At 58.1% G+C, this 24,265-nt stretch overlaps 1 protein-coding gene across 1 annotated transcript in view; it reads left to right on the top strand.

Moving 5' to 3' along the window:
• NOTCH3 (notch receptor 3) overlaps window positions 1-24,265 on the top strand; it is a 32,251-nt gene that overhangs the window by 2,302 nt on the left and 5,684 nt on the right. Inside the window, exons 2-31 of the mRNA XM_045862823.3 lie at window positions 423-501; window positions 3,697-3,839; window positions 3,919-4,257; window positions 4,350-4,472; window positions 4,558-4,791; window positions 5,632-5,787; window positions 5,878-6,063; window positions 6,741-6,854; window positions 7,269-7,382; window positions 7,923-8,156; window positions 8,277-8,387; window positions 8,868-9,060; window positions 9,137-9,288; window positions 9,524-9,637; window positions 10,107-10,262; window positions 11,185-11,410; window positions 11,829-12,030; window positions 12,169-12,322; window positions 12,742-12,926; window positions 13,485-13,617; window positions 13,704-13,961; window positions 14,044-14,162; window positions 14,530-15,095; window positions 15,858-16,190; window positions 17,769-17,923; window positions 18,025-18,247; window positions 19,272-19,356; window positions 21,528-21,690; window positions 22,784-23,088; window positions 23,347-23,494. Coding sequence (XP_045718779.1) covers window positions 423-501; window positions 3,697-3,839; window positions 3,919-4,257; window positions 4,350-4,472; window positions 4,558-4,791; window positions 5,632-5,787; window positions 5,878-6,063; window positions 6,741-6,854; window positions 7,269-7,382; window positions 7,923-8,156; window positions 8,277-8,387; window positions 8,868-9,060; window positions 9,137-9,288; window positions 9,524-9,637; window positions 10,107-10,262; window positions 11,185-11,410; window positions 11,829-12,030; window positions 12,169-12,322; window positions 12,742-12,926; window positions 13,485-13,617; window positions 13,704-13,961; window positions 14,044-14,162; window positions 14,530-15,095; window positions 15,858-16,190; window positions 17,769-17,923; window positions 18,025-18,247; window positions 19,272-19,356; window positions 21,528-21,690; window positions 22,784-23,088; window positions 23,347-23,494 — 5,703 coding nt within the window. The remainder of the gene's footprint in view (window positions 1-422; window positions 502-3,696; window positions 3,840-3,918; window positions 4,258-4,349; window positions 4,473-4,557; window positions 4,792-5,631; window positions 5,788-5,877; window positions 6,064-6,740; window positions 6,855-7,268; window positions 7,383-7,922; window positions 8,157-8,276; window positions 8,388-8,867; window positions 9,061-9,136; window positions 9,289-9,523; window positions 9,638-10,106; window positions 10,263-11,184; window positions 11,411-11,828; window positions 12,031-12,168; window positions 12,323-12,741; window positions 12,927-13,484; window positions 13,618-13,703; window positions 13,962-14,043; window positions 14,163-14,529; window positions 15,096-15,857; window positions 16,191-17,768; window positions 17,924-18,024; window positions 18,248-19,271; window positions 19,357-21,527; window positions 21,691-22,783; window positions 23,089-23,346; window positions 23,495-24,265) is intronic.

The following is a 24,265-nucleotide window of genomic DNA, read 5'->3' on the forward strand; positions in this document are numbered from 1 at the left end:
ATCAGGGCAAGAAAGACCCATGGCCCCAGGCCTCCTTGCCCCTGCCCTCTCCATTACCCTGGGATTTGGGCACACAGCCCCAGACCTCCCTTTAACACTCAGCACCCTCACTTCCTGCCTCTGCACCCCCCATTCTGGCAGCTTCCTGAGTCCCCACATCTGGCACAAGTCAGCACCTCCTCCTGCCCGCCCTTGCCTTGTGGTTCCCAGGGCTTGAGCTGGCAGGGACAGCTGCAGCCCTAACAGCTGGGGCCGGGGCGGGGGGCCGTGGGAACTGTGGATGCGGGGGCTCCATGCACCCACAGAGACACCCCCAGCCCATTGCAGCTGTTGCCTGGGGGAGGGAAGGATGGGCTCTGTCACTCTGAGCTAGGGTTCCTGGGTGCCTGGTTGACCCCCCACTTTCCTTTGTCCCTACACAGCACCCCCTTGCCTGGACGGGAGCCCGTGTATGAATGGAGGTCGCTGCACCCAGCTGCCCTCCCGGGAGGCTGCCTGCCTGTGAGTGCCTGGCTCTGAGCCATCAGTGGGTCCTGTGTGGGGAGGTTGTCTGTCTTCTCCCGTTGCCTCTGTGTCCACCATGGATGCCTTTACCACATCCTACATGTGTATGGCTTGGGTAACCTCTTGTTTCCCCCCTGGAATCGAGCAGGGTTAAGAACTGAGGAAGGTTAAGAGCAGGGGCTCTGCAATTTGTCTGGCCTGGGTTCAGATCCCACATTGTGTTGCTGACTGCCTGGGACCTAAACCCTTTAAGCTTTTGGTGTCCTGGTCTGGAAAACAGGCACACTAACCCCCACTTCACAGAGTTCTTGGCTGCCTGAGGTCACGTGTAGAGGCCTCTGATGGAGGCAGTTATTATTCAATCAACAGATCTTCAGGGAGCAATGGCTTGGCAGTAATGGGTACACCAATTGCTTCCTCCCATGTCTCATCATTTAGTGGTGGGGGTACAGGGGACCTGTAATACAGCCCTGCTCTGTCACTTTCTTGCTCTCTGACCTTGGGTTAGTCACTTCTCTCTGGATCTCATTGCATCTGTGAAATAGAGGTGCTTCTCCCTGGCTTGTGAGCATGAAGGGGTTCAAGAATTCAGTTGTTGGATAACACAGGGAAAGGCAGAGGGTTGGAGTTGCTGAGTGGAGGCTGGGAAAGAACTGAGCAGAGGGAGACAGAACTCAATTTGAATTCTGGGCTCTGGGATACCTTGAGCAAGTGCTTTGAGCTCTCCGAACCTCAGTTTTTGCAACTGGAAAATGGGGCAATCATAGTTCCTCCTTTATGGGGTTGATTGTAAAGATTAAGAGACACTTCATATGATGAACTCAGCATAGTGCTCAGCGTATAGTCTCAAGGTTTTGGGGAAATGCTTGGTTCCTTTTATAATATCGTCATTAGTAATAGTAGCCATTGATTGATTCATTAATGTATTCGTTTATTCAACTACATGTGTGCCATGCTGGGCGGGTCTGGGGTGAATTTTGATCCCGGAGAGCCCCTTCGAAGTTACACACGCACTTTGACTGGAGCCCCACTTGGGCTTACCCAGGTGGGGGCTTAGCCTGGCCGAGCGGGTTCCTCGGGTTGGGAGTCTGCGATGGTGCGGGGTGGGGGAAAGTGTGACTTTATCTGGAGCCACTCACCTGCGAGGCGGAGCCGCCGGGCCGGGCGCCTGCGCAGTGGAGCTCTGCACCTGGAATACAGCCGACAGGTGAATGCTGCCACGGCTGCCCCGCCCCTCAACAGGTGAATCACCAGCGCGCGCGGCTGCCCGGAGCCCGGATTCCCCGGAGTGGAGCGGGCTGTTCCCAGAGCTGGGCCGTGGGAACCACTCCCCACGGGCCCCTCAATCGCCTTCAAGGTTCTAAATACTCGTGTCTTTTCAGGAACGCCCCAGTATGTCACCCCTCCTCGGATCCCCCTTAGCCTCTTCCGTCGTCTCTGTCTCCTAGTCCTCGCCGCAGCCCCTCCCCTCCCGCTGACCCCCAACCAAGTGTGCTCTCCCCCCTGTCGGTTTCCCCCGAAGCCCTGGCTGTGAGGCGGGGCGCGGGCGGAGGCTGGAACCGGCCCGACCGGTCGGCAGGGGAGCGGGGCGCAGAGCGTGGGAACCCGCCCGGGGCGTCGGGAGGGGGCCGCGCGGCCGCGCCCTGCCTGGCGGTGGGACCCGCAGTCCCCGGCGCCCGGCGCAGCGCGCCCCCTCTCGGCGCGCAGTCGTGACGGACGTCCTCGCCCAGCGGGTCTTTGGGGAGGGGGCTGGGAGCCTGGCCTTCCTTTCTTAACACCGTGGGCACCCCTGCCCTGCCGTGTCCTGGCCTGTTTTGCTGGGGGCCGGGGTGGTGGGGGGATTTTGTGGGTGACGCTAGGGACTGAGTCAGCTGCCTGAGGTTAGCCCCAAGCGGCTGGGGCGAGCCAGAGGGAGGAACCGCGCGAGGGGTGGGCAGCGTCGGGGGCGGGGCCTTGGACCCTCTTGCCAGTCCAGACCCTTCCCTCCCACCCCGCCAGTGTCCCTCTGGAGGTTTCCAGTCTCAAGGCCAACCGCCTTATTTCCCTCCTACTCAAGGTTGCCTTGGTGGGTTTGGGGAAGGGTCTGCAGGCCGAAGGACTCTCCACCTCCTCCTCCCGGTGGCAGGAAGGGTTGTATGTGCCTCCAGGAAAGGAGTGGAGGATTTGTGAGAGTTACCCTGTCTGTCCACATGAGAGCTACCCATCTGTGAACTGCGCTGTGGATTTGGGTCTGAATGTTCGCCAGGCCAGTATGTCGAATTGGCTGTCCCGCTGTGTTATCTGTGTATGTTTCTGAGTCTGTCTGTCTGTCTGTCTGTGTGTGCCTGAGTGGTTGTCTTCTGGAGTCTGAGACTTTGCATTTGCTAATTCCCTCTGCCTGGAAGGCTCTTCCTCACACAGCCCCATGGCCCCCTCCCTCACCTTCTTCAGTCTGAAAATATCCTGTTTGCCTTTCTTCCTTGCTCATCTCCCTCATCCTGTGTCCTAGTTTCCTGGCTACCATAACAAACCATCAAAAACTGGGTGGTTTACAACAACAGAAATTTATTCTCACAGTTCTGGGGGCCAGAAGTCTGAAATCCAGGTGTTGGCAGCCATGCTGTCTCCAGTGGCCTCTTCCACCTCCTGGCAGCTCCAGGCACTCCTTGCCTTGTGGGGGAAGCACTCCAGGGTCTGCTTCTGTCTTCCACATGGCCTTCTCCTCTTTCTCCCAAATCTGCCTCTGCCAATGGATTTAGGGGCCCATTTGGAAAATTCAGGATGATCTCATCTTGCTATCTGTCACTTAGTTACATCCGCAAAGACTCTTTTTCCAAATAAGGTCAGAATCACAGGTTCTGGGACATGGGCATTTCTTTTCTGGGGCCATCACTCAAAACCCACTGAACTCTTCATGGCCCTTACCGTCCCATGCTGGCATGTTATATAATTCATTATTAGTGTATCTTCTCTTTGCCCAACTTGGCTGTGAGCATAAAGAGGGTGGGGATGACTTTTAATGTATTTGCGACTGTATTCCTATTGCTAAAAACATAGTAGGTACTCAGTGAATATTGGTTGCACGAATGAGCGGGTGTGCCTGTTTGTTGGGCTGTTTGCTTGTGTGTTTCTTGCCTGTCACGTGTGTGTCTGGGATGCACCTGCCCGGTACCACCCTGGTACCGCCCTGTACTAAGCTATCTCTGCCCACAGGTGCCCACCAGGATGGGTGGGCGAGCGGTGCCAGCTGGAAGACCCCTGCCATTCGGGCCCCTGTGCTGGCCGTGGCATCTGCCAGAGCTCCGTGGTGGCAGGCACCGCCCGGTTCTCCTGCCGCTGCCCCCGTGGCTTCCGAGGTAAGGGACGATCTGGAGGGGAGCCCAAGACAGGCAAGGGTGTGAACAGCCCAAGCTCACCCTCTCCTGGTCCCTCTAGGTCCTGACTGCTCCCTGCCGGACCCCTGCCTCAGCAGTCCCTGTACCCATGGTGCCCGCTGCTCGGTGGGGCCCGATGGCCGCTACATCTGCTCCTGCCCACCTGGCTACCAGGGCCGCAGCTGCCGAAGCGACGTGGATGAGTGCCGGGTGGGAGGGCCCTGCCGCCATGGTGGCACCTGCCTCAACACGCCTGGTTCCTTCCGCTGCCAGTGCCCAGCTGGCTACACGGGGCCACTGTGTGAGAACGCTGCGGTGCCCTGCGCCCCCTCGCCGTGCCGCAATGGGGGCACATGTAGACAGAGTGGCGATCTCACCTATGACTGCGCCTGCCTTCCTGGTGAGGGAGCTGTGCCCTGGGGAGGTGGCAGGAGTGCAGGGACCGCGGGCCAGCCTGGCAGTGACCATCTTTGCGTCCCCCTCCCATGCTAGGGTTCGAGGGCCAGAACTGTGAAGTGAATGTGGACGACTGTCCAGGACACCGATGTCTAAATGGGGGGACATGTGTGGATGGCGTCAACACCTACAACTGCCAGTGCCCTCCTGAATGGACAGGTGAGCAGCAGGGCCGGCGACAGCCAGGTGGCAGGCCCTGGGTGGGCAAGCAGCGGGTGTGGACTGGTGCGTCTGTGTGCCACAGGCCAATTCTGCACGGAGGATGTGGACGAATGTCAGCTGCAGCCCAACGCTTGCCACAATGGGGGCACCTGCTTCAACACTCTGGGTGGCCACAGCTGTGTGTGTGTCAATGGCTGGACAGGCGAGAGCTGCAGTCAGAATATCGATGACTGTGCCACGGCTGTGTGCTTCCATGGGGCCACCTGCCATGACCGTGTGGCCTCGTTCTACTGTGCCTGTCCCATGGGCAAGACTGGTGAGTGGCTGTTTTCCTTATAGGCAGCAGGGCGCCGTCGATGGTTCTGCAATGGGGGCAGGGATGGGGTCTGACTCGAGTGTTAGAATGATTATGCTGGAGGCCAGGTTTGGGGTGCAGGGTGAGCCTAGGAGGGGCCTAAGCAGAGGCTGGCCCACAGTCCAGGGCAGTAGCCGTGGGAACAGAGAGCTATCCTGTGACTGAGAAGGAGACGGGACCTCTGCAAGTGGCAGAGGTCAGGGAAAGTGTTTGGGAGGGGGACTTGGCTATGGAGGGCAGGGCATGTCAGGCAGAGGATACTGCAGAAGCAAAGGCTTGAGGGTCTATAATCAGAAAAGGAGTCTACAGATTTTAAAACAATATGTGGCTGTTCCCAACTCATTTACAAATGGTTCAGAAAAATAAAAAATAGGTAAAGCTTTTTTTTTTTTTAAAGATTTTATTTATTTATTTGAGACAGAATGAGAGAGAGAGAGAGCACATGAGAGGGGGGAGGGTCAGAGGGAGAAGCAGGCTCCCCGCTGAGCAGGGAGCCCGATGCGGGACTCGATCCCGGGACTCCAGGACCATGACCTGAGCCGAAGGCAGTCGCTTAACCGACTGAGCCACCCAGGCGCCCCAGAAAATAGGTAAAGCTTAACAAGAGTTGAATCTAGGTGGTGGGCGTATGAATCAACTTTGCAGTACGTTTGACAGTTTTCATCATAAATTGTTGGGGAAGATAGCTACTAAATGCACTGCAGGTTAATAAAGACAAAACACAAAACGATATGTGGGGCATGTGGGACATTTGGGCAGAGCTGGAGGGTCCACCCTTGGACTCTGCCTACCCCTTTTCAGGGCTTCTGTGTCATCTGGATGACGCTTGCGTCAGCAACCCCTGTCACGAGGATGCTATCTGCGACACGAACCCCGTGAATGGCCGGGCCATCTGCACCTGTCCACCAGGCTTCACCGGCGGGGCATGTGACCAGGATGTGGATGAGTGCTCCATTGGTGAGGGGGGTGCGGTCCGAGAGTTGGGAGGGAGGGGAGAGGCAGGTCCTTAGCCACCCACACTCACACTGGCGATGCCCACTCCTGCAGGTGCCAACCCATGTGAGCACCTGGGCCGGTGCGTGAACACACAGGGCTCGTTCCTGTGCCAGTGCGGCCGTGGCTACACTGGCCCGCGCTGCGAGACCGACGTCAACGAGTGCCTATCCGGGCCCTGCCGCAACCAGGCCACGTGCCTCGACCGCATAGGCCAGTTCACCTGCATCTGCATGGCAGGTGCGTGGTGGGTGTGGCCGGGGCGGTGGGCGAGGCTGGGGCGGAGCCGAAGCTGGGGGCGAGGCAAGGGAAGCCTGCAGGCCACACACCCCCACCTCCCTTCTGGGTGAAACTGTGTCTGGAACGGGACCCTGAGACGAGGTGGAGGCTGGGCCATAGCAGAATCTTTGTGCGAGGCTGGGGCCATGGTCAAATGGAGTCTGTAGAACCTCAGATGGGCTGGGAGTGGAGTCTGTGCCTTAGGACCCACTGGGGCGGGGGGAGATGATATGAGGGTGGGACCAGGAGCTGCAGTGGGTCAAGGTGGAGCCTGCAGACCATCTTTCCCTAACGCTGGGGTGGGATTGAGGCTGGGCCCAAGGTTATAGTGGGCCCTGGGGCTGGTAGCTGAGGACCTGGTAGAGTGTGAGGACTACAGAGGGAGGAAGGTGGTCTGAAGGCAAGGCCCATATGGAATCACATAAGCCTTGGACCAGTTGGATCCACAGCGGGGTGAGGATGAGGCCACTCATGAGGCCAAAAGCTGAATCTGGGATTGGGCTGGTGGGTGGGGGGCAAGGCCAAGCAAGGCTCAGGGGAGCTCTCTATGGGTGGGAAAGGGAGTACCTTCCCATTTGCTCTCCCTTTATAGAAGAGGCTAAGCCCCACTGCTCTAATCCTCCTCCCTCACTCCCTAGGCTTTACAGGCACCTATTGTGAGGTGGACATGGATGAGTGTCAAAGCAGCCCGTGTGTCAATGGTGGGGTCTGCAAGGACAGAGTCAACGGCTTCAGCTGCACCTGCCCCTCAGGTGAGGATGCTGGGCCAGAGAGCCTGAAAAAGACAGGTCCCTGCAGAGGCAAAGGCTCTAGGGGAGCCTGTAAGACCATGCTAGTGGATAACTGTCATAACAGAAACCACATACTATGAAAGACATTGAAATTAATTTAAAACTAAGTTGGGGCGCCTGGGTGGCTCAGTTGGTTAAGCATCTGATTCTTGATCTCAGCTCAGGTCTTGATCTCAGGGTTGTGATTTCAAGCCCTGCGTTGGGCTCCACGCTGGGCATGGAGCCTATTTAAAACACAAACAGACAAAAAAACACACATACAAAAAACTAAGTAAATGATCATCCCACTCATCCCACCCAAACAAGGCAGGGCTGGCAGGGGGTGACTTCTCTGACCCTATCCGGGCCTCTGCCCATCCCACTCCCCGCCCTAAGGCTTCAGTGGGGCCATGTGTCAGCTGGATGTGGATGAGTGCGCAAGCACACCCTGCCGGAATGGAGCCAAGTGCGTGGACCAGCCCGATGGCTACGAATGCCGCTGTGCAGAGGGTGAGAGAGGGCCAGTGACAGGCCAGCAAGAGTCTGGAGACGGGGCAAGGGAGGGGGAAGGCAAATAACAGCCTTGGGGAAAATTTGGGGGCGGGGCTGCAGCAAGGCACGAGTAGAGCCAATGACAGAGCCATGGGAGGGAGCCAATGATGGATGTAAGCCCTGGTAAGACTAGGGGTGGGGCCAGTGGGGTGCACCTTGGTAGAGGGGGCGTGTCCAAATCCCTCTATCTCCAGGCACTTCCCATGTGTCCCCATTTCCAGTCCAGAGTGGAGAGTGAGGCGGAACAGGGCTGATAATGTAAGGATTGGAGGCGGGGTTACGGTTGGGGATGGGATTTATCTGTGAAAGTGTCTTGGCCAGGGGCGAGTCCTGGAGCTTGTGGCTGGATGGAGTTAGGGGGCGGGGCCTGAATTGAGCCCACCTCCTGCTGGCTAGGTGGGCGGGGCCTGAGGTAGAGCTGGGCCAGGATTGGGCTGAGGCCACGGCTGTGGGCAGGACCTTGGCACGTGGGTGGAGCCTGACCCTTTGGTCCTCCAGGCTTCGAGGGCACGCTGTGTGAGCGCAACGTGGACGACTGCTCCCCGGACCCGTGCCACCATGGGCGCTGTGTGGACGGCATTGCCAGCTTCTCGTGCGCCTGCGCCCCGGGATACACAGGCACGCGCTGTGAGAGCCAGGTGGACGAGTGCCGCAGCCAGCCCTGCCGCCACGGGGGCAAATGTCTAGACTTGGTGGACAAATATCTCTGCCGCTGCCCTCCTGGCACCACAGGTGGGGCTGGAGGCTGGGCTGGGGCAGGAACAGTACATCTGGAAGGGCACAGAGGGCTTGGGAATGGTGCTCCTGGTGGGGCTCACTGGTGGCTTCCCCTGCGGTGTTCCCCCTCCCCAGGAGTGAACTGCGAGGTGAACATTGATGACTGTGCCAGCAACCCCTGCACCTTTGGAGTCTGCCGGGATGGCATCAACCGCTATGACTGTGTCTGCCAGCCTGGCTTCACAGGTGGGCAAGTGGCTGCCATGGGGAGAGGGTCTTTATTGGGTGAGAGGGTGAGGGTGAAATCACCCTATTCTTGGCTGAGTTTGCCCCTCTCTTTGCATTCGCTTGTCCAATGAGATTGTCCACACTTAGCCCTGCGGTTGTGCTCTCTCCCACTGGCCTGAGGTCGTCCCCATATCAGCTCAAGGTTATCTTGGAACACACACGAGGGTGTCCAGTCTCAGGGATGGGGGTGTTTCTGCAGGGGGCCAAAGTAATCCTTGGTGAAAATGAAGGTGACTTCATGTAAGTTTGGGGACGAGTATGATCTGGGGCAAGGCAGCTCTGGGTTGAGGAGGTGGCTGTCTTAATTTGTACAAGAGCTGATGTGTTATGAAATGAGGTTGTTCTTGCTCAAGGGCCATGCTAAATTCAGCAAGGTTGCCTTTCCCTGTTGGCACCATCGCCCTTGTCCAGGGATGAAGTTGCCTTCGTGCTCTCCAGGGCCCCTTTGCAACGTGGAGATCAACGAGTGTGCGTCCAGTCCGTGCGGTGATGGAGGTTCCTGTATGGATGGGGAAAATGGCTTCCACTGCCTCTGCCCTCCCGGCTCCCTGCCCCCACTCTGCCTCCCCCCGAGCCATCCCTGTGCCCAAGAACCTTGCAGTCATGGTGTCTGCCACGATGCACCCGGAGGGTGAGGCTCCTCCCCAGCCCCTGACCCCCTGCTGCCTCCCTGCCCACGGGCATTCCCTGACTGCCTTCCCCTCCAGGTTCCGCTGTGTGTGTGAGCCTGGCTGGAGTGGTCCCCGATGCAGCCAGAGCCTTGCTCGAGATGCCTGTGAATCGCAGCCCTGCCAGTCCGGCGGCACCTGCACCAGTGATGGAATGGGCTTCCATTGTACCTGTCCCCCTGGTGTCCAGGGTGTGTGTCCCCACGTTCCCACCCCAGGCTCTCCCTCCCCACTTCTTCCTGCTCATTTCCTTTCTGCTCCACTCTCCCTCCTCTACATTTGCCTTTTTTTTTCCCTTTCCCTCTGCCGGCCCCCCCCCCCCCCCCGCCCCAGGAGCCTTGGAGGTGGGTATCAAGGTGGGGACCCTGGAGGGAGATGGGGACAAGGAATCTGTCAAGACCGTCTCACTCTGCCTGCCCACCACAGGCCGTCAGTGTGAGCTGCCATCCCCCTGTGCCCCGAACCCCTGTGAGCACGGGGGCCACTGTGAGTCTGCCCCGGGCCAGCTGCCTGTCTGCTCCTGCCCCCCTGGCTGGCAAGGTACACCACTTGCTCCTTCCTCCTCCTCCTCTCCTTCACCTCCTCTGCACCCCGCTGCATACTGGGTGGTGCTGGGGACCCAGAGGGAAACGTACCCTTGGCTCTGTCTTTTGAGGGGGCTTCTTTTTAGGAAGGGACCGAGCTGGACACGGACACCTGCAGCCTGTGTGGTCAGTTCTGGAGAAGACGAACGGATATGGTGGTGGGGAAGCTAGGACTCAGGCGGAGGGTTTGGGGACAGCTTCCTGGAGGGGCAGACCTCATCAGAATGCATTCACTACTCACTTAAATAAGGGGAAGGCAGTTTGGGAACCGCATGTGCAAAACACCCAGAGGCAAATGACCGCATATCTTGTATTCACCCACCTCAGCCTTCTTACCCACCTCAGGTTCTTCCTGAGTGCCAGGTACTCTCAGGCCCTACCCTGCACCCTCTAACCCTAGATGTTACCTTGCTCCCCATCCCCAGGCCCACGATGCCAGCAGGATGTGGATGAATGTGCTGGCCCCTCACCCTGTGGCTCCCACGGTACCTGCACCAACCTGGAGGGGAGTTTCAGCTGTACCTGCCATAGGGGGTATAGTGGCCCTTCCTGTGATCAGGACATCGATGACTGTGACCCCAGTGAGTTCAGGGGAGCCCCCAGGGGTGCTGCTCTAGAGAACATGTTCCTCAAGCCCATACTGTGTACCCAGAACTGAGCTTTCATCTTCATACTTCTCTTAACTTTTCCCATTTTATTCTTGAAAACCGAGGCCCCAAAGAGGTTAGGTGACTTGCCCAAGGTTGTGAAGCAAGAGGGATGAGGTGGGATTGGAGCCCAGGTCTGTCTGAAGCCCGTAGACTGCCTCTGGCAACAAGCAAGTTAACATTATGTGTCAAGTATGACATTATAGGCCCCCAGTGAGTCCTCCCGGAGCACTAATAGACCAGTAACGCAAGCCACATAGATACTTAAAATTTTTCTAGTAGCCACGTTGAAAAAGTAAAAAAAAAAAAAAAAAAAAGATATTAAATTTAATAATATTTTTTTATTTAAACTAATATATAAAAATGTTATCTTGACATGTAATCAATATAAAATTATTGAGATATTTTACATTCATTTTTTTTCATACTAAATCTTCAAAATCAGAAATCGAGGGTTTATTTTTCACTTATAGCACATCCCAATTTGGGCCAGCCACATGTCAAGGGCTTAGTAGCCACACATGGCCAATGGCCACCATACTGGCGGGCATAGGTCTGGAGGAGGCCTTCTGTGCTGTGCCCAGCAATTAAATAGACACAATAGCAGCATGTGCTTGGCAGCTCAAAGGGACCTTTTGGTCCCCTATCTCCCTCCTCCTTGCACATAGGTGAGGTTTCCAGATAAGGGAGGAGATGAGGCCACAGAGGGGACAGAATTTGATCCCTCTGATCAAACGTGCCCCTCCCAGTTAAGCCTGGTTTCCTCCTGATTCCCTGCTATGAAAGGCATGGTTGGGTCAGGTTGGGCTGATGGGGGGTGAGGGGTATGACCAGACCTTCTCCCTTTGGTCCTTAGACCCCTGCCTGAATGGTGGCTCCTGTCAGGATGGCGTGGGCTCCTTTTCGTGCTCCTGCCTCCCTGGCTTCGCTGGTCCCCGTTGTGCCCGAGATGTGGACGAGTGTCTCAGCAGCCCCTGTGGCCCGGGCACCTGCACCGACCACGTGGCCTCCTTTACCTGCACATGCCCACCTGGTTATGGAGGTTTCCACTGTGAAAAGGACCTACCGGACTGCAGCCCCAGGTGTGTGGGGCCTCTACCGGGAGCTCAGGGACCCTGGCATCGGATGGGGTGTGGAACATGAGAAGGGGTGGGGACAGGAAGGGGGTTCTCGGCGTGGCACCCACCTCACAGCTCTGATTCGTGATGGAGCAATGTCCGGGAAGGGTCAGAGCATCTGTTTGGAGGTCACCTTAGAGATGCTGGTTCCTAAGGGAGTGAGGCCAGGCCAGGCCAGGGCCTCCACGTGTCTCCCACCTTAGGTCTGAAGTACTTGGTAAATTGGGGCTAAGGGAGAGGAAGGGGCGGGACCTCTGCTGGGGCTGCGGCTTCTTGTGGCAGGTAGGGGTCAGAGAGGAGTGCCCTCTCCACGCGGGGAGGGGCCGGGAAGGCGGGGCCTGCATGGGGGCGGAGCCTGACCCCTCCCTCCCTTCCCCTCCAGCTCCTGCTTCCATGGCGGGACCTGCGTGGACGGCGTGAGCTCGTTCAGCTGCCAGTGCCGCCCGGGCTACACTGGCGCACACTGCCAGCACGAGGCCGACCCCTGCCTCTCTCGGCCCTGTCTGCACGGGGGCGTCTGCGCTGCTGCCCACCCTGGCTTCCGCTGCACCTGCCCGGAGGGCTTCACTGGCACGCAGTGCCAGGTGGGCGGGGTCACCGGGGGCCCCGAGGAGGAATTTGGAGGGCTGTTCTGGGGTAGGGGCCTGCCCGAGACCCTGGAGAAGCTGGGGTGCGGCTCCTCGGGGGTCCTCGAGTGCTGACGCTGACAACTTGCCCTCCAGACGCTGGTAGACTGGTGCAGCCGCGCGCCCTGTCAGAACGGGGGTCGCTGCGCCCCGACCGGGGCCACCTTCTACTGCCTTTGCCCTCCGGGGTGGAGCGGCCGCCTCTGTGACATCCGGAGTGTGCCCTGCAGGGAGGCCGCAGCCCAGCTCGGTGAGGGGGAGCACAGAGGCGGGGTGTGGGGCTCCGGAGGGGGCGTGTGCACACCTTGCTAATGTGAATACAGTAAGGTATGGCAGAGCGTGCGGGCGGGATGGGGTGTGTGGCTGAGTGTTGGTGGATGTGTAACGTGGCACAGCTGGTCAGGGCCAGGATGGTGTATGCCTCGGTCACCACGAGGTAGCGGGATGATGTCGGTGATGCCATGTGTGACCGAGCTAGTGCGTGCAGCAGAGGTGTGGGTATGTGTCGGTGACTGAGCCCGTGCCAGTTTGGGGGGTGGCTGTATGACAACCCGATGGGGTGTGCGTGAGACCCTGGTGACTGATGGCCGCAGGGATGTTCAGTGATGCTGGGAGCGATGCCGGCAGGGAGGGGCAAACCCGTGCCTGATCCGGCTCTCCTCTGCGCAGGGGTACGGCTGGAAGAGCTGTGTCAGACAGGTGGGCGGTGTGTGGATAAGGACAATTCCCACTACTGCGTGTGCCCAGAAGGCCGCACGGGCAGCCACTGTGAGCAGGAGGTGGACCCCTGCTTGGCCCAGCCCTGCCAACATGGGGGCACCTGCCGAGGCTACGTGGGGGGTTATGTGTGTGAGGTAAGGGGCACCCAGAGTCGGGGAGAGGGGAGCTCGTCATGCTGGGTGTGTCTGCACACACATTGCCGTGTATCTGTGACCTGATGTGGGTGTGTCTCTCTAGGCATGTCTGGGTTTTTGCTTTTGTGTCTCTGGGTATAATCTTGTGGGTGTATTTCTTGGTTGATCTGAGGGACTTTCTGTGTGTCTGGGTGTGCCTCTGTCTTTGGTTGTTTCCTGGATGTATCTATCCCTCTGTGCGCCCCGTCTTTGGGGTATGAATGCACGTGCCGGTGTCCGAGTGCATCTCTGGTTGTATGTGCATGGGGAACATCTGGGCCTCTGGATGGTTCTCCTGTGTGTCCCTTTGCACTGGCTGTGTCTCCAGCCCTCTGTGTCTGGGTGTCCTCTGTGAGTGGGTGTGTTTCCTTGTACTTGTGTGTGTGTGTTTCTGCGCACAGGGCAGTCCTCTGTGTGTTGGATGAGACTGTATGTCCTTTTGTCCTGTGATCTCTGTGTCTTCATGGGGAGTATCGGTGTCCCTCTGGGCTTAGAGGTCCCTGTCTCACATCACTGCAGTGTCCAGCTGGCTACACGGGGGACAACTGTGAGGATGATGTAGATGAGTGTGCCTCCCAGCCCTGCCAGCACGGTGGCTTCTGCATTGACCTTGTGGCCCGCTATCTCTGCTCCTGCCCCCCAGGAACACTGGGTATGCCAGGGCCAGGGTTGGGGCACAGGGTGGGAGGCTGGGTCTCCATCCCCTCCTGACTGCTCCCCCACCCTCCTTTCCCCAAGGCGTGCTCTGTGAGATTAATGAGGACGACTGTGGCCCAGGCCCACCCCTGGACCAGGGCCCCCGGTGCCTGCACAATGGTACCTGTGTGGACCTGGTGGGTGGCTTCCGCTGCACCTGCCCCCCCGGGTACACTGGCTTGCGCTGTGAGGCGGACATCAATGAGTGTCACCCGGGTGCCTGCCATGATGCACACACTCGGGATTGTCTGCAGGACCTAGGTGGGGGCTTCCGCTGCATTTGCCGAGCAGGCTTCACAGGTAAGCATGGGAGAGGCGGCTGCCCTGGGACCCTGCCTGTGTGCCTACGCTGTGGCTGATCCGCTAGCTCCTGCTTGTCTAGGTCCCCGCTGTCAGACTGTCCTGTCTCCCTGCGAGTCCCAGCCGTGCCAGCACGGAGGCCAGTGCCGTCCCAGCCCAGGCCCTGGGGGTGTGCTGACATTTACCTGTCACTGCATTCCGGTAGGTCACATCGGTGTCTCTGGGGGAGGAGTGCGAGCATGGCCTCGCTGGAGGGCGTGGCTTTAGGGGAGAAGAGGTGGAAGGGAAGGGGGTTCCTGAGAAATACTGAAAATACCTGGAGAGAGAGAGAGTGTGTGTGTCTTTGGGGGCAGGGAGGCACTGGGGTTTGGAGACCTGGCCTCCTGGGGAAGGCGGGGCTTTTCTGCAAGGTGGGGCCTCCAGTGGGCAAGGGAGAGGTTGGGCGGGACCGGGGAGATTGGAGGCTCAACCTTCTCAAGCCTTGACCCCCTATCCTCCCCCCTCTCTCTTCTCCTCCCTTCCAAATCCCTCCCTGCCCTCTCTTTCCCCAACCGGATCCCATCTCCAGCCGTTCTGGGGCCCGCGTTGCGAGCGGGTGGCGCGCTCCTGCCGGGAGCTGCAGTGTCCGGCGGGCGTCCCGTGCCAGCAGACGGTCCGTGGGCCGCGCTGCGCCTGTCCCCCCGGGCTGTCGGGGCCCGCCTGCCGGGGCGTGCGGGGGTCGCCGCCGGGGGCCGCCAACGCCAGCTGCGTGGCCTCCCCGTGCCTCCACGGTGGCTCCTGCCGCCCAGCGCCGCTCGCCCCCTTCTTCCGCTGCGCGTGCGCGCCGGGCTGGGCCGGAGCGCGCTGCGAGGCGCCCGCGGCGGCGCCCGAGGCCCCGGAGGAGCCTCTGTGCCCGAGCGCAGCCTGCGAGGCCAAGAGCGGGGACAAGCGCTGTGACCGCGAGTGCAACAGCCCGGGCTGCGGCTGGGACGGCGGCGACTGCTCGCTGAGCGTGGGCGACCCCTGGCGGCAGTGCGCGGCGCTGCAGTGCTGGCGCCTCTTCAACAACAGTCGCTGTGACCCCGCCTGCAGCTCGCCCGCCTGCCTCTATGACAACTTCGATTGCCGCGCGGGCGGCCGCGAGCGCGCCTGCAAGTGAGCCCCTCCGTCTGTCTGTCGTCCCTTTGACCGGTCCTCGGTCTGCGTCTTCTCCGTCCTGTGTCTTCTCCGTCCGTGTGCCACACCTGCCCATCCGTGGGCCCCGCCCCTCTATCCGGCCCTTCACTGGCCTGTTCAGTCCACCCTTAGACTGTCTGTTGGATGTCCACTCGTTGGCCCCCTCGGTTTCTTCGTGTACCCTGTCTGCCTGGCTGAGTGCTGTTTGTCTGTCTCTGCGGCTCATCTGCCCACCCATGTGCCGTTGTTGTCTGTCCCTCCGTCCACACACGACATGACCTTCTCAGTGAGCTCCTCCCTGGCCTCCCCCAGTACTTCCCCTGCTTTATTTTTCTCCTTAGCATTTAATTCCATGTAGCACCGTGTGTGTATGTGTGTGTTTATATTTAGCTTTGACTGATGTGTAATTGAAATGCTGTGTATTCAGCTGCTCATTCATCTCTCTTAATGTCTGTCTCTGCCCACTGGAATTCCTCCTCTTCCTGGGCAAGGATTTGTGTCTGAGCCATATCCTGGAGGCCTACAGCAGCATCCAACAGACAGCGGGCATCTGTCAGTATTTATTTATGACTAGTTCCTGAAGGAACGGCCGGATTTGCAGAAGGCCTGACACCTGTCGGATGCCTTCTAGCTCTCTGTGCTCTCACCGTCTGTCCCCCTTGTGTCTCCGGAGTCTGGGTGCTCTCCGGTGTGTGTGCAGGGGTGTTGGATGACCCTGACCCCACTCCTCCCCTCCCTCAGCCCAGTGTACGAGAAGTACTGTGCGGACCACTTTGCCGATGGCCGCTGCGACCAGGGCTGCAACACGGAGGAGTGCGGCTGGGACGGGCTGGACTGTGCGGGCGAGGTGCCGGCCCTGCTGGCCCGCGGCGTGCTGGTGCTCACCGTGCTGCTACCGCCCGAGGAGCTGCTGCGCTCCAGCGCCGACTTCCTGCAGCGGCTCAGCGGCATCCTGCGCACCTCGCTGCGCTTCCGCCTGGACGAACACGGCCAGGCCATGGTCTTCCCTTACCACCGGCCCGGTCCTGGCTCCGAATCCCGGAACCGGCGGGAGCTGGCCCCCGAGGTGATCGGGTGAGTGCTCCACCCTGGAGGAGCCGTGAGGTTCCTTGGGGTGCTGAGCTGGGAGGGGAGGGTCCCTGCTCATCAGGTCTTGTGTGTTTCACTTCCCTTAACATCTTGGGGAGCCTTCCTGGTGATGTGACCAGCACGTCCCACCTTCGGCGCCTCTGTCATTTGGGGTTGGGTCATTCTTTGCTGTGGGGGGTTGTCTTGTGTGCCCCAGGATGCTCAGCAGCAGCATGCTTGGCCTCCACCCACTCACTACGTGAGGGTAGCAGCCCCCTCCACGCCCCCCCCCCCCCCCCCCCCCCCCGCAAGATGTGACAACCAGAAGTGCCTCCGGGTACCGGCAAGGGTCCTCTGGGGAGCAGAGTGGTTAAGGGCATGTGTAGTTTTTGCTTTTTTTTTTTTTTTTTTTTTTTTTAGAAATGGAAAACAGAATTGTCCTGGTGGTGGCCTGGGAGAGAGGCCAGAAGGGAGGTGTGGCCTCTGAGCGGGGGTGCGGGGGGGGGGGGGGGGGGGGGCCTGACAGAGGAGAGCCGGATTCTAGAGATGGAGGACAGGGGCTCTGACAGGGACAGCTGGAAGGGAGGAGTGGATGGAGTCGGGTGGCTGACCTACCAGTCCCTGGATGTTCCCTGGGTGTGGGGATAGGGTATCTGGGGGCGGTGGGGCCGGGGGGGGGGGGGCGTGTCTCATCAAGATAAGGACACAGGATGTTAAACAGGGGTCACATTCAGGCTTGCAGAATCTGAGGAGTCTGGGGGTATCGTGGAGCCTCCCCCCCCCAGGAGACAGCCAGAGGCTGAAGACATGGACAAGAAAGATAAAAGGGTGTTGAAGCCATGGGAGGAACTCAGAGAAGTGGAGACAGAAGAATGATCTGGGGACATTGAGACCTAAGGATTGGTTGAGGGAAATCAGCTCAAAAAAGAGGAGAAGGAGTAGCCAGAGAGATAGGAGGAGAACTGAGCCATGCGGCACTAGGGATCTCAAGGCAAGAGGGAGTTTGGAGAGTCTGAGATGGGGATTCAGATGTATGTGCCGCATGGAAGGGGTGCTCTCAGGAGAGGGGATGAGGGACGCAGGATGGGGCAGGAAGGGGTCTCAGTCTGGCCTCAGTGTGATCCCTCAGGGAGCTCTAGAGTGTGAATAGCACCCCAGAGTCAGTCCCCCCTTGAGACAGAAGGGCCACTTTGTATACCCTGTACCCGCCAGTCATGGGCTGAGGGCTGCCCTAAGGGGTGTCACCTCCCAAGTGAAGAGGTCCCCACTTTGCTGAGGTCAGTTTTCTGGAGAAGAGCGGCTGTCAGCTGTTAGAAGCTGCAGACCTGGGTGGGCGCCAACGGCATCCACTAGAGGTGCTGACATGAAAACAATGCCCACTGGGTTCATGGCCAAGGGGACACTGGTGGCCACAGCAAGACTGGTTTCGGGGTGTGGTGGGTTGGATGCCAGACTGGGGGCAGGTGGGCCCTGGCAGCATGGTGAGAGGAGAGGACTCCTCTGAGCCCCTGGGATGGGGCTCCGTGCCTGGCTTACAGCAGGTGCCCCATGGAACCTGCCTGTCCTTCCCTCGTGTCCCTGCAGCTCTGTGGTGATGCTGGAGATTGACAACCGGCTGTGCCTGCAGTCGCCCGAGAATGACCACTGCTTCCCCGATGCGCAGAGCGCGGCCGACTACCTGGGAGCGCTGTCGGCCGTGGAGCGCCTTGACTTCCCGTACCCGCTGCGCGCCGTGCGGGGTGAGGCCCGGCCCGGTGGGTGGCGGGGGTGGAGCCGGGGCTCCGCGGGGGGCGGGCCCTGGCCTGTGGTTGAAGCCCCGCCCCCCTGTTCCCGCCCACAGGGGAGCCGCTGGAGCTGCCAGAGCCAAGCGTGCCCTTGCTTCCCCTGCTGGCCGCCAGCGCCGTCTTCCTGCTGGTCATCCTCGTCCTGGGTGTCATGGTGGCCCGGCGCAAGCGCGAGCACAGCACCCTCTGGTTCCCCGAGGGCTTCGCGCTCCACAAGGATGTGGCTGCCGGCCACAAGGGCCGGCGGGAGCCCGTGGGCCAAGACGCGCTGGGCATGAAGTAAGGACCCTGCCCACTCCCCATGCCTGTGTGTGGGGGGCGGTTCTCGGGAGCCCTTGAGCCCACTTTGACCTGATTCTGACCTCTCATCCCCAGCAGACCCTAACTTCAGACTCCGGCCCAGACCCCTGTGCTCATCCCCTTGACCACTGACTGACTCCATGATCCCTGGGGATCACCCCGACTCATGACCTCCCTCACCCCATTTCCTGTATCTCAGTTCCCTTGACTCAAATCCTACTCTGACCCCACCGTGACCCTGCCCTGATCCTGGCCTCTCTGACTTCACCCTAATACTCAAATTTGTTCCCACATGACTGCTGGCCTCATGATCCCTGTTTGCACCTCAACGCCTCACTGACCCCTGACCCTATCCTCTGTGACCCCCCGGTACCACCTCTAACTCTAACTCACTCTGACCTTTGACCCCATTCTGACCCTCTTTCCACCCCCAACTCAGTGTTCATTCTCCATGATCCTCAATCCTGGCCTTGGCCCTGGGCCTTGCCTCCAACTCCCTGATGTGTCCCTCAAGACCCACAACCCCACCCTACCTAACCCCTGAATTTACCCCTCTCCTGTGACCCCATGACCTCCTTACTCCTCAATACAGCCTCCTTGATCCTGGCTGCATCTCTCACCTGTGGTGAGGACAACTGCATTCTCATGTCATCTTCTATAATCCCTGCTACATGCTTGTCACCCTCACCTATCCCATAGCCTACTGTTCTGACCCCTGACCCCACTCCTGTCCCTTCCCCAATTCTACTTTAAGACCCTGGCTGCCACCCATCATAACCTCTGACTACCCCCCACTGTGACCTTGACTTCATCCTGCGTCCCCTCTTTGGACCCTGTATCTTGACCCTGTCTCCTGTGCCTACTGACCCAGGACCCCAGAACCCAACCCCAGACCCAGACCTGGCCTCTGGGAGCTCTTCTCTGACCCCACCCCAAATCCTCCTATCAGGTTGCACATCTCCATTTTCTCTTTTCCCCTGCCCCCTTCCCATTGTCCCCACAGGAACATGGCCAAGAGCGAGAGTCTGATGGGGGAGGTGGCCACAGACTGGATGGACACGGAGTGCCCAGAGGCTAAGCGACTGAAGGTTGTGCCCCTTTCTCTGACCCCTGCCCTCAGGGTCCTGGGTGGAGGCCCCAATTGCCAGGGGGAGAGTCAGGGGAAATCTCTGCTCTCCTCGGCTCTGGGGAACAGTCATGGCATCCGCCCCATCCTGCCCCTCTCTAACCAGGCCCCTGCTCCCAGGCCAGGGTGGGGGTCTTCCTTGAGGGGAGCCCCTGGCCCAGACAGCGACTCTGCTTTCTCTCTGCTGGGTCCAACTTTGTCCAGTGTGCCCGGGCTGAAAGTGCTCCTAGCTGGTTTTAAACACCTTGTCCTCTGCTGGGACCACACCCATGGACTCTGTCTTAGTCAACTTGGGCTGCCATTATGAAATACCACAGACTGTGGGGCTTAAACAACAGATCCCTATTTTCTCACAGTTCTGCGGGCTGGAAGTCCAAGATCAGGGTGCTGGCAGGGTTGGTTCTTGGTTAGGGCTCTCTTCTGGCCTTGCAGACAGCTGCCTTCTCCATGTGTCCTCACACGGCATTCCTCCGTGTGCCTGGAGGGGGAGAGCCCTGGTGTTTCTGCCTTTTCTTACAAGGATGTCAGTCCTATTGCATTAGGGCCCCACCCTTATGCCCTTGTTTCAGCTTAATTACCTCCTTAAAGTCCTACGTCCAAATATAATCATGTTGGAGGTTAGGGCTTCAACATATGACTTTTGGGGAAGCACTGTTCTGTCTGTAACAGGTTCCTGCTAGCATTTCTTTCTACTTGCTGAATGTCTTGAATATACACACGAGCATCTTATTTCATCTTTATGAGGACCCTATAAAGCAGCTATTAATATACACCTCAGTTCTCAGCTGCCTCTCCCTGCCTAGAGGCAGTTCTCAGCCTGCCTCTCCCCTTTATTTATGAGAGAGAGAGAGGGAGAGAGAGAGCGCCAGTGAGCGAGAGTGCACGCACAAGCAGGGGAGGGGCAGAGGAAGAGGGAGAGAGAATCCAAGCAGACTGTGCTGAGCTTGGAGCCCGATCTGAGGCTCAATCTCACCACCCTGAGGTCGTGACCTGAGCCAAAACCAAGAGTCTGATGCTTAACTGACAGAGCCACCGGGGCACCCCCTGCCTAGATTTTAATGTTTGTGAAATGGAGACATCTATTACAGTTGACACCTGAAGAAATCTGTTCACCTCAGGCTTTTCTTTTTCTTTCTCATCCCAAAGTGGGTATTAAGTAGATAGTGCAATATGTTTTTGATGGCATTTTTGGATTGCAGAATGACAGCATTATCCTGATTTTGCTAATGAGAAGCTCAGAGCTCTAGTGTGATCTGCCAGCTGATGGACAGCTAACCAGAAAGGGTGAGGGAGGATGGGACAGCTGTCCATCACCTGGCTCTCCCCTTCCATGAAATTAAACTCTCTAGCTGGGTCCTTAAGCTTAGGTCTGGCTTGATCAGGCTGTGTTTGGTGCCTGAGGCTCTTAAATGTCCTGGCAGGCTAGTTAAGAATACTCTGTCCTGTTTTCATAACATCATTATGCCTTTTGGACCCTGAGCCTGAAATTTATCAAGCCCCCGCCAGGGGCCCAGGTGCTCTGCTTGTGAAGGTAAATCGATACATTTGTGTATGACTGTTCTGACCTGATACCTCATGTTCATGTTCATGGTACTGGGTAGGAGCCCCACAAGGTATCCAGAGCTTCTCCCTGCTTCTCTCTTTCCCTCCCACCCAATCGCCCTTTTCTCAGATTAAAATTGATCCATAAAGGATCACCCCGCCACCCCCACATTTCTTTTACCAGTGTGATTTATAGTTTCCAGAATACAAGTTTTGCATTTCTTCTGTTAAATTTAATTCTAAGTATTTTGTTCTCCTTGATACAGTTGTCATGGGATTGTTCTCTCGTGGATAGACAGGTGTGTGCTGACAGGTGCTATGCTCTGGGTCTCTTCCTTGATCACCTCCTTGGGTTCCTAGCCCTCCCCACTTCCAACCCAGAGTAGAATCCCAGTTCTTCCTTTTACGAGTTTTGTGACCTCCAGTATGTCAATTTCCTGTTTCCGTATGTATAAGAGAAGCAGGATATTCAGGGTTTCTTGGGGCTGTGAATGCGCACCTCCATGAGAGGAACCTGTGAGGGCGCCCAGACTGTCCCTCTGACTGTCTCTCTCCCAACTCTTTGTGAGAGCCCTGGTCCTTTTCCTCCAGGTAGAGGAGCCCTGTGTGGGGGCTGAGGATGCTGTGGATTGCCGCCAGTGGACCCAACACCACCTGGTTGCCGCAGACATCCGTGTGGCACCAGCCATGGCCCTGACACCCCCGCAGGGCGATGTGGATGCTGATGGCATGGATGTCAATGTGCGAGGCCCAGGTCAGCCATGGGGCCTCCCCGCCAAGGATGCCCCTTCCCCATCCTACTTCTGAAAAGTTGCATCAGGGTCTGGGTTCTGGGGAGAGTAGGGTGTGTCCAGCATCCGTCTGTGGGGGTGTGTGTTAATCAGGACTCCGGGTTGTGATGATAGCCCAACTCAAACTAGTTTACTGGCTCGGGTAACTGGAAGCATCATGGATATTTGGGTCCAGGACTCACGGCCTCGTGGCTCCAGCCTGGGGAGGCTTTCTCCTGGGGGTACTGTAGCGGCAGGCCAGACCAGTAGGGGCACCAGCAGACGTCCCAGATGACTTCTGATTGGATGGGCTGCAGTCACATGCCCATCCCTCAACTAATCAGTGCGCCCTGGGGGCTGGAATATGCAGATTGACTGCAGGGGGCGGGGCTAAGACCTCTCCTCGAGCCAAGGACTGGGTTTAGCGCTACCCAGGGCTTGAAGATGGGGAATGGGGTGCACGTGGCTCCCTAAGGGAAACAGGTGCAAATGCTCATGCGGAGGGTAGCAGATCACATTATTTGGATCCTCTTGGATCCGTCTTTGCCACATTTCAAGGTAGTCCTCCCCCAGCTCATTTTGCTTTTGTTCCAAACGGCCTGCATCTATGGCTCTCTTTTGAAATTCCTCAGGCTACCAGGGTCTGAGGTGCCTGGGATTTTATGTCCCTGGGGTGGCTCTTAACCAGTGGGTGGGGGCGTGTGAAAGGCACAGCTCCTTTGCCTGGAGCCAGATTACAGCTTGAGGTACAGTTCAGCCTCCAGAGTCCCCCTTCAGGATCAGGCTGAAGTAACCCCTGGAAATTTGCCTGAGACTGAATGCTTGCTCCTCCCTCCCTCCCTCCTGGATCCTCTACTGTGACAAATCACGGAAGGGCTGCCTGTGAATCCTCATCCTGGGTTGGTTTCTGGGGTACCTGACACAGGTGTGTGTATGTGTGTGTGTGTGCCCACGCGCATGCCATTCCCTCTTGTGTTCCCATGTGTCCCACTTCCTCCTAATGCAGTGCCCTCAGTAGTAGTCCCTGGAAAGGCCCCTGTGCCCACCTCCCTTGTGACATACTCCTGGTCCCCGCAGATGGCTTCACTCCACTGATGCTGGCCTCCTTCTGTGGGGGGGCCCTGGAGCCAATGCCCACTGAGGAGGATGAGGCAGAAGACACATCAGCCAGCATCATCTCAGACTTGATCTGCCAGGGAGCCCAGCTTGGGGCACGGACTGACCGCACAGGCGAGACAGCCCTGCACCTGGCTGCCCGCTACGCCCGGGCTGATGCAGCCAAGCGGTTGCTGGATGCTGGGGCAGACACCAATGCCCAGGACCACTCAGGGCGCACTCCTTTGCACACTGCAGTCACCGCGGATGCCCAGGGCGTGTTCCAGGTGAAATGCACCTGCCCCTTTGGACTTTGGAGCTTGCACAGGCATCAGGCAGACCTGGGTTTGAGCCCTGGTCCTGCAAAATAGAGCTTTGTTTTTCTCATTTGTTAAGTGGTGATATACGGTGGCTGGCAGGTAGCTGCTTCCCGAACTTCATGGAGTCTAGGGGATGGGGGGGTCGGGGAACTCAGAGGACTTTCAGATGCTCCTGGTCCCTCTGTTTCTGCCATGACCCTCCCTTCTGCATGCTTTCTCTTCTAGATTCTCATCCGGAACCGCTCCACAGACCTGGATGCCCGCATGGCGGATGGCTCTACGGCACTAATTCTGGCCGCCCGCCTGGCGGTGGAGGGCATGGTGGAAGAGCTCATTGCCAGCCATGCTGATGTCAATGCTGTGGATGAGCTTGGTAAGCTGTGGGGAGTAGCAGTGGGTGGAGGCTGAGAGGGTATCACCTGGGCCCCGACTGTCTTGTATGGTATGTGAATTATGTGAATTATCTTGAGACCCGATCACTGAAACTCATGCACATATAATAGGGCTTCGACACGGACTTAAACTCACATGCTTTTTTTTTTCTTTTTTTATGGCATCCCCTAGCCCATATGACACCTCAGTGACTTAGAAAAAGGTGGCCTTCCCCAAGACACTTCATTTCCATCTGCTTTGTCAGAAGAACTTACTCTGCTGCCCTCTGCTGGACAGCTGGCATACTACGTTTGCACATTGGCCAAATCCCCACGTGATGTAACTACCTCTGTGGAGGCGGCTTGCCGGCCCAGGTCCCCGCTGGTGCAGATTCATAACCTGCCCTCATGACCACAGCACCTCACATAGCTGCAGACACACCCAGATGCTCATAAACATCCTTTGAAGCAGGTGTTCTCAACCTCTACACCATTTACACTTTGGGTTGGATGATTCTCTGCGCGGAGGGCTGTCCTTGCAATGTAGGGTATTAAGCCGGCATCCCTGGCCTTGACCCGCTAGATGCTAGCAGCACCCCACTCCCTAGTTGTGACAACCCAAAATGTCTTCAGACATTGGCAAATGCCCCTGGGTGGGGGGATCACCCCGGTTGAGAACTGGGGCTCTGGAGGACCGCTGTCCAATAGAACTTCCTGTGAAGATGGAACTATTCTTGGTCTCTGCTGTCCAGTGTGGTGGTTTTGGGCCCTTG

Source organism: Mirounga angustirostris, unplaced genomic scaffold, assembly GCF_029215605.1.
Source record: "Mirounga angustirostris isolate CCGP_5_RB_7025 unplaced genomic scaffold, mMirAng1.0.hap1 SCAF_1, whole genome shotgun sequence".
In the NCBI taxonomy this organism is placed as follows: Eukaryota; Metazoa; Chordata; class Mammalia; order Carnivora; family Phocidae; genus Mirounga; species Mirounga angustirostris.